This window comes from Monodon monoceros, unplaced genomic scaffold, assembly GCF_005190385.1.
Source record: "Monodon monoceros isolate NGI ecotype Baffin Bay Population unplaced genomic scaffold, NGI_Narwhal_1 Super_Scaffold_17, whole genome shotgun sequence".
Lineage (NCBI taxonomy): Eukaryota > Metazoa > Chordata > Mammalia > Artiodactyla > Monodontidae > Monodon > Monodon monoceros.
The window spans coordinates 23615751-23627875 of NW_021703773.1; the positions used below are offsets into that span (position 1 = coordinate 23615751).

A 12125-nucleotide genomic window follows, 5' to 3' on the forward strand; every position below is an offset into this window, starting at 1 on the left:
CAAAATAGCAGGATGCAAGATTAACATACAGAAATTGGTTGCATTGCTTTATAATAACAATTAAATAGAAAGGCAATGAAATAGAAATTTTAAAAAAATCCCTTTTAAAATTGCATCCAAAAAAAAATACTTAAGAATAAACCTGACTAAGCAGGTGAAAGACTTATATGCTGAGAACTATAAAACATTAATAAAGGAAACTGAAGATGATTCAAAGAAATGGAAAGATATCCCATGTTCTTAGATTGGAAGAATTAATATGGCTAAAATGGCCATACTAGCCAAAGCAATCTACAGATTTAATGCAATCCTTATCAAATTACCCATAACGTTTTTCACAGAACTAGAACAGATAATCCTAAAATTTATATGGAACCATAAAAGACTCAGAATTGCCAAAGCAATCCTGAGGAAAAAGAACAAAGCAGGAGGCATAACCCTCCCAGACTTCAGACAATACTACAAAGCTGCAGTAATCGAAACAGCAAGGTACTGGCACAAAAACAGACATATGGATCAATGGAACAGAATAGAGAGCCCAGAAATAAACCCACACACCTCCAGTCAATTAATCTTCGGCGAAGGAGGCAAGAATATACAATGGAGAACAGACAGTCTCTTCAGCAAGTGGTGTTGGGAAAGCTGGACAGCCTCATATATATCAATCAAGTTAGAACACACCCATATACCATACACCATACAGCTCCCTGAGCTTAATAAAGGTTGGTAAGTGGAGCTGCCAGCCAGGCCTGGACACCAGGATGGGCCACCAGCTAGGATGGGCCACCAACCAGGATGGGGATCAGGACAGGTCCATTCAAAATGGCTTTAAGACTTAAATATAAGACATGACAACATAAAACTCCATAGGCAAAACATTCTTTGACAGAAGTCATACCAATCAGTCTCCCAAGGCAAAAGAAATAAAAGCAAAAATAAACAAATGGGACCTAATCAAACTTAAAAGCTTTTGCACTGCAAAGGGAACCATCAACAAAATGAAAAGACAGCCTATGGACTGGGAGAAGATATTTGAAAACGATGTGAACGACAATGGCTTAATTTCTAACATATACAAACAGCTTATACAAATCAATGTCAAAAAAACCCAACCCAATCAATAAGTGGGCAGAAGACCTAAATTGACATTTCTCCAAAGAAGACATACAAATGGCCAACAGGCACATGAAAAGATGCTCAACATTGCTAATTATTAGAGCAATGCAAATCAAAACTACAATGAGGGGCTTCCCTGGTGGCGTAGCAGTCAAGAATCCGCCTGCCAATGCAGCAGACATGGGTTCGAGCCCCAGTCCAGGAAGATCCCACATGCCGTGGAGCAACTAAGCCTGTGCACCACAACTTGAGCCTGCACTCTAGAGCCTGCCAGCCTCAACTACTGAGCCCACGTGCTACAACTCCTGAAGCCCGGGTGCCTAGAGCCTGTGCTCTGCAACAAGAGAAGCCACCGCAATGAGAAGCACGTGCACTGCAATGAAGAGTAGCCCCCGCTCACTGCAACTAGAGAAAGCCCGCACACAGCAACGAAGACCCAACACAGCCAAAAAAAAAAAAAAGACTACAATGAGGTAACACCTCACACCACTCAGAATGGCCCTAATCTGATTAAGAAGTCTACAAATAATAAATGCTGGAGAGGGTGTGGAAAAAAGGGAACCCTCCTACACTGTTGGTGGGAATGTGAGCTGGTGCAGCCACTATGGAAAACAGTATGGAGGTTCCTCAAAAAACTAAAAATAGAGTTGCCATGTCAGATTGCCATATGATCCAGCAATCTGATTCCTGGGTATATATCCAGACAGAACTCTGATTCAAAAAGATACATGCACCCTAATGTTCAGAGCAGCACTATTTACAAGAGCCAAAACATGGAAGCAACCTAAATGTCCATTGACAGATGAATGGATAAAGAAGATTTGGTGTGTGTGTGTGTGTGTGTGTGTGTGTGTGTGTGTGTGTGTATATAATGGAATACTACTCAGCCATAAAAAAGAATGAAATAATGCCATTTGCAGCAACATGGATGGACCTAGAGATTATCATACTAAGTGAAACAAGTCAAAAAGAGAAAGACAAATACCATATAATATCATATATGTGGAATCTAAAATATCACACAAACGTACTTATTTACAAAACAGAAACAGACTCACAGACAGAGAACAGGTTTGTGGTTGCTAATGGGGAGGGGGATGGACTGGGAGTTTGGGATCAGCAGATGCAAACTAGCATATACAGGATGGAGAAACAAGGTCCTACTGTATATCACAGGCAGCTATATTCAATATCCTGTAATAAATCATAATGAATATGAAAAAGAATCTATCTATATATATATACTAACAAGAGAGTGAAAAGACAAGCTACAGAATGAGAGAAAATATTTTCAAATCATAGATCTGATAAGGGGTTAATACCCAGCATGAAGAACTCATAATTCAATGACAAAAAGCTAATAATCTAATTCACAAATGGGCAATAACTTCCACAGGAATTTCTCCAAGGAGGAGAAGAGCGAATGAGTACATAGAATGTAAACTGAAACCACCACACGATGCCTCTGCACAACCATGAGGACGGCGATTACCAGGAAAATGGAAAATAACAAGTGCTGGCGAGGACGTGGAGAACTTGGCACTCATGTTTGGCTGGTGGGGATGAAGATGGTGCAGCTGCTGTGGACCACATCCTGGCAGCTCCTCAAAAGGTTAACGTAGAGTCGCCATCTGATCCAGCTATTCCACTCCCAAGATAAATGAAAACAAATGTGCACGCAGAATTTTGTACATGATGTTCACAGTAGCATTATTCATAACAGGAAATGGGGGAAACAACCCCAGTGTCCACGGACAGAAGGTGGAACACTGTTCAGCCTAAAAAAGGAAGGACAGTGGTGATGACCTCACAACACTGCGAATGTACTTAATGCCACCTAACTGTACACTTCAAAATGGCTCAAATGGCATACTTTATGTCATGTATACTTTACCACAATAAAAAAGTGTATTTTCATGTATAGAGACAGTGCCAATCCTGAGACGCTGCATCGATTGATTGACTGCTGTTTTTAAAACTCAGTCTCACTGAAAACTGGTGACGGCTTCTGTGACAAAAGGAAGATCAAACAGGAAAAACATGTTCTTGATATTCTTCTCAAAGTAAAGAGGAAAAAAAGAAGAAAACAATCAATAAATTCAACTAGAATCAAACTACTTAACCATGAACGTTTTAATATCCATACGACATTCTTAAAACAAACTTTCAGACACAAAGTGATTTAAAACTTTATAAAAATATATATACAGCTTCAAACTATACAGTTTATTCAATTTAACAGAATGTCCATTTTTTAATTTAAGACACACACAATTTCAAAGAAATTTTCAATTTTATCCCAATTTCTCACTTAAAAGTCTCAGATTACATCTACCTATCATGAACAAACAGATGAATTGAAATGTCCTCAAAGTTCCCAGGGTTTGGGTTACAAAGAAAACTTAGAGAATTTCATCTTCTCTGTATAGAAATTAAGTCTCAGCCCATTTCATATCTGTCTTTCCTATTTTCTTGTCAAATATTAGCTCTTCTTAAATAGATGTACTGATTTTATTCATTGTTTTTCTCAGGAAGGATATGTGTGATCCAGTAATTAAAGAAAGCTGAGATTACTCGGGCATAGTCTGGAAAGCAAAAAGAAAACAGAACAAAAAATAAAATAAAACAAAAAATTCAAACAAAAAGAAAAATTATAAATTATTATTTTGTAGATATTAGTCCTTAGGCCCAAAGTAAACCCTGAAATAATCTAATAAGACACAACTCGGGTGTTGAAATGATGTTGATTGTCAGCACGCTTGCAAATCCCATAAAAGTATGGCTGAGTTTGGAATATTTGTATTTCACTTGGATACAAAATTTCTGTTAGTTAGAGCTGAGCTCCATTAACACCACACGCAATATTACATGCTTAACATCTGAGCTCAAAGAAACCACATACAAACTGAAATGAAACAGAAATAGAAGTTTACTTCAAAGGTGGACAAAGTAGCAGGACGTTAGAAGCAGGATTCTAAGTGAGATGAGCTGGAAGGGACAGCACTCAGGTTTCAGGAAACTGTCCCAGGAACAGCCCAGCAAAGGGCCTGAGCTGAGGTCACAGCCCCTCATTTTGGGCCTCACTCCTCGTAAAGATGCTCACTGAGGGGGACGCAGGTCCGGAGGCGCCAACCCTGAGAGCACACACACCCTGTCTGGCTCAGATCCTGGTGCCTGAGGGGCAGCCGACTGCTGCTGAGGCCCCGAGACGCACTTTCGAGCAGAGGCTGGGACTGCGGGGAGGGGTCCCATCTCACGCTCCATGCAGAAGTGTGGCTGAGGTGCCTCCAAACTCGTCCCCCGTCCTGCCCGGGCCAGGATGGTGGTGGCTAATGTGTGCACAGAGGACTCAGGAGGGTCCAGGGCGGGGATGCCTGCAGCATCTTCATGGTGCGCGGAGCATGATAAAAACCCCACAGATGGTGACGCGCATGTACATGCAGATGACGGAACACAATATGTGAGACCAACTGTAAAAGCACGTGCACCGGCCTCGGGACATGGCTGCTACACCCCAGTCAATGAAACACCCGTGAACTAGGAAAAACAATCGTTGAGGCAGCAGAGAGAGAAAGCCCCCTGTGTCTGCTGTTAAATGCTACTATTTCCAGGCTTACTCTATAGACAGGAGAGATACAGCTACTAATTAAACTTCATAAGCTAGTTTTATGAAAAAGAAAACAATTTCAGAATGCTAAATCTGAATTAAGACAGAACCAATATTTGAAAATAAAGCTTCACCATTTGTAAGATTTCATTTTACCAAGTAGCTCAACACAGAAAAACTTTGACTGCACATCCTACATGCACTAAAAAGGAATCCATTTTCACAGAAAAGTGCTTCATGCATAAATTTTAGTTCCACCAACTACTTAAGGTGCTTGTAGGCAAAACCTGTCCAATGGTTTCAATGTAAGAAGCAAGAGAAGCGTTTCCACTCAATCCCCAATCCCTGTTCCAAACTCTCCTGATGCATCTCAGAGCCACGTGTGAAGAACTCAGTGTGAGGAACTCCACTGAATTGTAAATGATATATTTTCATCTCTCATAAAAACTTCATATTAGTTTAACTTAATAAAATTGGATTTTTGCAATCTGAAAATGTAAATTATGGAAATGTAGATCTTTTTACATTTCTTACGGAAATGTAAATTATTATTATTTTTTTTTTGTGGTACGCGGGCCTCTCACTGTTGTGGCCTCTCCCGTTGCGGAGCACAGGCTCCGGACGCGCAGGCTCAGCGGCCATGGCTCACGGGCCCAGCCGCTCCGCGGCATGTGGGATCTTCCCAGACCGGGGCACGAACCCGCGTCCCCTGCATCGGCAGGCGGACTCTCAACCACTACGCCACCAGGGAAGCCCGGAAACGTACATTTTTAAATACTGAATACAGCAGGCCCAACAACCAGCAGTAAGGAAAGGAGCAAACACTGGATCACGGGGCTGGGGGTCCCGAGTGGCCCTGCGGCGCCCCCGGCAGGAGCAGGGCTCTGCCAGCACTTGCTCCCCTGCCTGAGGGTCTCCCTTCCCGGAGCTGCTCCCACTGGCAGCCCACTGGCTCTCGCTCCTCGCATACCACCTCTGGTCCTACTCCTCGTGGCAACCCCCCCGAAGGCGCCACCTTCACCCCATCTCTGGTCCCGCTCTGACGAAGCCTCTGTCCCCCCGGACCCCAGGCTGCTCTGTGAGGGTGACTGGCAGTGGCTCTCCCAGGCCTAAGTCCCCACACCTGGACGTCCGACAGGAACCTCCAGCCGGCCCAGCTCAACACCCCACCTGCTCCTGTGGCCGCCTCTCCCGCCTCATGATGCGCTGCAGGCTTCGTGCAGGGCTTTGGGTCACAGACACCCACGTCCAGTCAGTCGGCAAACCCTACTGAGTCCACCTTCACAGCCGACACAAATCTGACCGCGCCCAGGAGTATGACCGAAGCCCCCGCTGTCCCCAACCCCGTCTCTAGTCCGAACGTGATGGCCGGAGAGATCTTGCTAAGTGCAGTCAGACCCAACAGGCTGGCCTTCCAGTGGCCCCACGTCGCCCAGGATAAAGGCCAACGAACTCAGCACAACCTCCAGGGCCCGACGTGACCCGGTCCCCGGCTCCTCTCCCACTCGCTTCTGACCCCTCGCTCCCCTCCCCACAAGACCCCGCCCCCCTCATGTCTTCTCCGTGGGCTCAGCTGTACGAAGCACACCTCACTGACTTCTCGGTCTGGCTTCCTCCATCCCCCACTAGAACGTAAGCCCCGAAGGGCAGGGCGCTCTCCCCTGAAGACCCGCGGCGGGACCAGGGCCGCACAGGCAGGGCAGATGAGGCCCCCTAACAGATCACTACTGGACGTATGGGGGAGGCAGGTCCTCCTGGCGACCCCAATGCGCAGGGGTCTCGTCGACTCCCGCCAGCCACTTGCTAATTATACTGGTGCCGTATTGCCTTACTGCTGGCTTTACTGTTATTTCATGTGATGAAATGTGATATGTGGCTTTTAAAACATGTCAGTCTTGACTCTTTAGCTATACTATGAGGTTTCCAAGGAGAAAAACCACGCACTGCACTCATTTTGAGATTACTGCCCCAAGGTAATCTGCAGAATCACTTCCATTCACTCAACTAAAAGTTTGTCCAGCGCCTGTCTTGGGTCCGGCACGGAGTTCTGCTCCATGCTGTGCAGGTGCTCTCCAAAAAGTCCTGATCGTCTGATACTCAGTGTTTACAGATTTCTGCGGCCGGAGTATTCCCACCGTGGCCCGGTGGGACTTCAAGCTACCAGTGTGAAGCCCCACCCATGGCATTGTGAAGACACAAGCACAGTCGGCCCAGCACTCTACAGTTTGCATGAAATGGGCACCCAACAAAGGTTGAGGAAGTAACAAAAGAGAAATCATCTTATAGTTCAACTCCCTTTTTACTGTAGGGTCCAGGAAGGCAGACCAAGACATTTGGAGGACAGAAAAAATGTACCTTCTCCAAATCTAGCAGAGGAAAAGGAAAAGGGAAAAAGAAATGAACTCTTTCACTTCCATTTAAACTAATAAGGATTTGGTCCTAAGAGTGGAGCTCACAAGTCTGGAGAATTAGATTGCACACGCATATCTGCATATATCATGAGAGATATTTTTATAGCAAGAGAGATGCAAGAAGCATATTCCTCTGTGGGAATCTATTCCTCAAGCCATATGTGCATCCTTATATTTTCTGATTCAGGACTGCTTTGCTAGAGAGTAAGTTTTTCAGAGGCAAACCCTAGACAAGTGTCTAAAGCAGCACAATGAATAAAGTGCACAGTACATACCGGGTGGCATCCTGCAATGTTCTGGGAACACTTCCAGGGCACTCTTCAATCTTTCAGTATCTTGCAAAAGTAACAGCGTTTTCATGTGATCCAGAATGAACACATCTGAGGAGGGCATGCTGTGAGTTTCAAGATATTTAAATAGCTCTCCACTGGTCTCCATGAAGACAGCCGAGTCCGAATCCTTGGAGACACCTAAACAAAGACAGGGTCACTTAGAAATGCATTTTTACTCTTACAAACTGAAGATAAGCTCTCACCTCCTAAAGAAAGCCTCAAACGTATATTTCTATTTAGAACGATGTGTTTGAGAGACAATCAGAACAGAACTTTGAGAAGCAAACCACAAAATACAACTGTTGAACCACAGTGGAAAGGTGGTGTGTTACGGGCACCGATCTCGTAAAGCAGCTCTGAGTGTTCCATGTACCGGAATCCACGCACGGAGCAGGCGAAACACACGAAACCAAGCCCTCCGATGGTGTCAGGCATCTACGAACAGCATGAAGCTGCTGGGCAGTTGGGATGCTTCAAGGAAGCCAAGGAGGCTGCCCCATGAGCACAGCGCTGTCCCCACTGCTGGCCAGCGGCAGGCCTACATCATGCTGAGGCCATTCCTGCACTATCCTGGTTGGTGTTCACAGGATGCCTAGAATCTGTGACTTCATGGTCTTTGTCAACTTTGAAAAACTCCCAGCTGCCACCTCTTACACGTCCCTTGTGCCCCAGTCCCATGGGTGAGGCTCCTTCGGGCCCATGTGGCTGTTATGCTCCTTCTGTGTTTTCCATCCTTTCCTCTCCCTCCTTCACTCTGGATACTTCCTTCAGCCTGCCTTGCAGTTACTAATTCTTTTATGCTGAATCTAATCTGCTGTCTGAACTCGTCTTTGAGTCCTTAATTTGTTATTATATTTCTCAGGTCTAGAATTTCCGTTTGATTATCCTAATAGATTCAAATTATCTGGTGAAAGTCTCCACTTTTCACCTTTTTTCTCCATCTTCTCCCTACTTCTTGGACATCTAGATCATAGCTATTTTAAGTCCCTTGTCTGGTAACATCAGCGTCTCCACCCCGTGGCCTCTTTCTGCTGCTCTTTTCCTCATGGTTTCGGTCGTATGGTCCGGTCTCTTGCTGTGTCTGACACACTCCTTTGAATGAACATGAAAATCGCAGGGTCTTGGCTAACGACATTTTCCTCCAGAGAGGGTCCCCCCTTGCCTCTGCTCGGCAGACAGAGAAGGGGCAGGCGACTGAACTGACCACAGGGTGGCTGCACGTCTGGCCGGCAGTTGTCCACCTGCAAATGAGCGCGTGGCCTGCGTGCTGCGCTGGAGGGTCAGGGTAGCCCTGCCTGCTTGGTCCCTCAGGACGCCACAAAGGCCGCCCTGCCATGTGGAAGAGGTCTGCCTGGTTGCCCTCCTCCTATCCCACAGTTCAGGGCTTGGCCAAGGTTTTGAGGGGGGACAAGCAGAGCTTTGCTCTGGTCTCTGACCCTCCTTTCTTACACAGCTGGCCGACCCTGGGCCCTCCACTTTCCCCCCAGACCTGTGAGACCACTGGGGCTCTGCTGGTTTGCCTGCTCTCCAGGCTGCACTGCCCCTTCCCCTGGACCCTTGCTCAAGCCCCTGTCCAAACTGGCAGACACCTTGAGGGAAGGAGGGCAGCAGCATTCTGGCTCACCCAGCCTGTGGTTCACCTCCTCTGGGATTTGTCACAAGGGCTTCTCCTCAGCAGCTCTTAAAACTCCAAGTACACTTTAAACTTCAGTCCTCCTTGGCAGGAGGGTTGTCTGCCACAAGCTACTCCCTCACGCAGAGAATGGATAATCTACTGAGATCTCTCTGAAGCCTACTTCTGTTCTGCAGTGTCTCCGCCACGTCCTCCTACTAGTCTCATGTGGATATTCGTTAAGGATGTTTTCAACTTAACACAAAATGTGGATAAACAAGCAAAAGAGGAAAAGGGTCAATCTTGGTTAAAATGGGCCCGTTAATCATGGTGTTTTCGCATCACTGTTTAAGTCCATCCCTTACCCCTCCAGTTATCACATAGGCAGTATTTCTCCATCTTGGTCATGCTGGAGGTTCGATGCACTAAGCCCACCACATCCCCTGAATCTCCCAGGGACGGATCAGAACGGTGGCAGTTATCCCAGCACTTCTGTTCTTGGCACCGAGCCAGCACCTGCTTCTTCCTGACCCTCAGGGCTGCTGTCTGTTAGGCTCCACACAAAGGTGAGGGATTATCACCCGTCAGAATAAATCCCAGGATAAACCTCAGCTCCTATATCAGTACAAATAGTGGTCCAACACGCTTACTGAAAAATCTCAAATCACTAAGCCACACATTGGGGAAGCAAATCAACGTGTGTCCGAGAGAGAGAGAGAGCTGCGCTTCCTTCACTTCTCTACTAGCCGATGAAAATGAGCAAGAATTCATCGAAGTCTCCAACCTGGATTTATCTTTTCTTTAGACATAGAGCTGAGAATAGCACCATATTCTGAAGTTGGATCTTAGAGAAATGAGGATGAGCCCATCCTCGTTTGGACCCACGCCTCTAATGGGCTGGCTGTTTCCCCTGGTGAGCCCAGAGCAGGGGCCAGCCCAGATCTTTGGTGGGATGAATTTAAATATTTGGATTTTTGCCTCAAAACTAACGACTTATTTTGAATACTGAATATTTTTAATGTTTTGTATTTTAAACATTTAAATATTTTACATTTGCTTAATTTTCCAAAGAAGTAGATGCCATTATTCAAAAGAACAACAGGAAAAAACATACCATCATAAAAATAAATTTCTTGTGTTGACTTCAGAAAGTTCAGGATACCATCTGCCTTTTCATTGGTACTTTTAACGTCTTCCTTCCCGGCGTCTGTGGCTCCTTCCTCCTCGGCATCTGGGCCCCCTCCCTCCCTGTCTGCGCCGTCCTCTCCATCACTCACTCTCACGTTGCCCTGCTCACCGCTGGTTTCCTCAGGCTGGTACATGAAGTTGATGCCAGAGACTCCTGTTAGTAAGCCAGCTGCTTTCTTCCTTTTAATTTGCTGTTTCTTTTTCAGTTTCCTTTTTTTATTTTTGCTTATTGTGGGGCCATCTGTGTGGCTGTGGCTCTGTGGCTGCAATTTTTCTTGCAAAATACTCTGCTGTTTCTCTAATTCTGCTTGCTCTACAGGGATGTTACTGGGATTTTTAAATTTTTTCTTTGAATTATGCTTTCTAATTCTTCTTCTCTTTGGTTGAGCCTGAAGATCCTGATCTATAAAAACAAAAATTCAAATACAACAATTTTCTGTAAAATGGAACCATAACCATAACCATTAGGATCTTGTAATTTTAGTAGAAAAGGAATTTAAAATATTTACTTCAGTGATTCTTAACTTTATACCAACAAAGTACACTGTTGAGGATACTGGGATTTACCATGAAGTAAATTAATAACCTACTTGTTCTTCCAAAAAAGGTGTATGTACGTGTACACGTATGTGTGTGTATGTGTATTTATTCAACACTGTTACAATCATGACATATGGTATGATTTTAAGGATGTAAGAGTTGTTGCAGTTTGATCGAGAGTAAAATTTCATGCCTGTGGTCTTGGGGAGAGAAACATGAATTCTCATGTTTTTTAAAGTGTCCTTTAGCACCTTCTAAAGAGTTACTTGTGTGTGAGGATGAGAAGCAAGCAGTGACGATCTGCCCATCCAAATCAGCAATGGGTCCCATATGAATGAAGATGAAGTCTGGGCTCTCGGCAGGTAAGTGACATGGTCGAGATGTGGCAGTCACTGCCACGCAACAGACAAGGTCTGGAGTGGACGTGGGGGGTAAGGCCTGCGGTGGACGTGGGGCCTGAGAGGGACGACCCGCATGCCAATCCTGCCCCGTCCACCCCATCCCCGCACCCTCGTGGCAGTGCATGCCCGTCACATGCTCAGCACATGCCCAGCGCACGCCCAGCACACCCGCTGCTGCCCACATGCGCCCACCTGCTCCGTCCCAGCCAACCAAGGACGGCGGTGCTGCCATCAACGCTCAGACGCTTCTTCTCAACAACCCTCACTTCTCACAGGTTCTCCTTAGGCCCACCACAGGTTATGGTGAGAAATCAAACACCATGCGTGAGACTTCTGAGACACTGTGCGTCGCTATGTGGAATGAAGATCCCTCTCCCTGTAATTTGCACTCTAAGGCTTTGACCTGCCACTGACGTCAGACAGAAGATGCCGCGTGGTCCTTGCGCTGTGTTTCCTGTGATGAGGGGCCTGAGACTCGGAACCCGCTGGTCATACCCTCTGATCCGTGGAGGTGGCTTCTTCTCTTGTTCTGGGCTCTGAGTCTATTTATGCAGCCAAACTCCCACCTGCGCATTTAAACAAGCGTCCACCCGCCCCCCCGGCCTGTGTGACACGGAAGGCCCCCTCCCCTGCAGCTTCGTGTCATCATCAAACCAGACACTGCCTCTGGATACGGGGAGCGTCCTCCCCTGACTCTGGAATGAGAGTCCTCAGTTTTCTCTTGATACACGTGACAACCAGGAGACCTGGTGCTGCCTGCAACTTGGCATGAAGCCCAAATTACTCCTCATAAAATCACAACGTGACACTGTCATACAGTCCCATACTTGGTACATTTTCTCTCTCTTCTCAATCACCAGTGGATGATTGAACACAGCATTTTCCTATTTCATTTGAAAGTTGATATTAACTGATTTT

The 12125-nt window shown here is 45.9% G+C and overlaps 1 protein-coding gene across 1 annotated transcript in view; it reads right to left on the minus strand.

Annotated features, from left to right (window-relative positions):
* Positions 1-3244: 3244 nt before the first annotated feature.
* ERICH1 (glutamate rich 1) overlaps positions 3245-12125 on the minus strand; it is a 47303-nt gene continuing 38422 nt past the window's right edge. Inside the window, exons 4-6 of the mRNA XM_029226607.1 lie at positions 10193-10669; positions 7410-7604; positions 3245-3701 (exon numbers count right to left, since the gene is read on the minus strand). Of these exons, the coding sequence (XP_029082440.1) occupies positions 3628-3701; positions 7410-7604; positions 10193-10669 (746 nt within the window). The 3' untranslated portion in view covers positions 3245-3627. The remainder of the gene's footprint in view (positions 3702-7409; positions 7605-10192; positions 10670-12125) is intronic.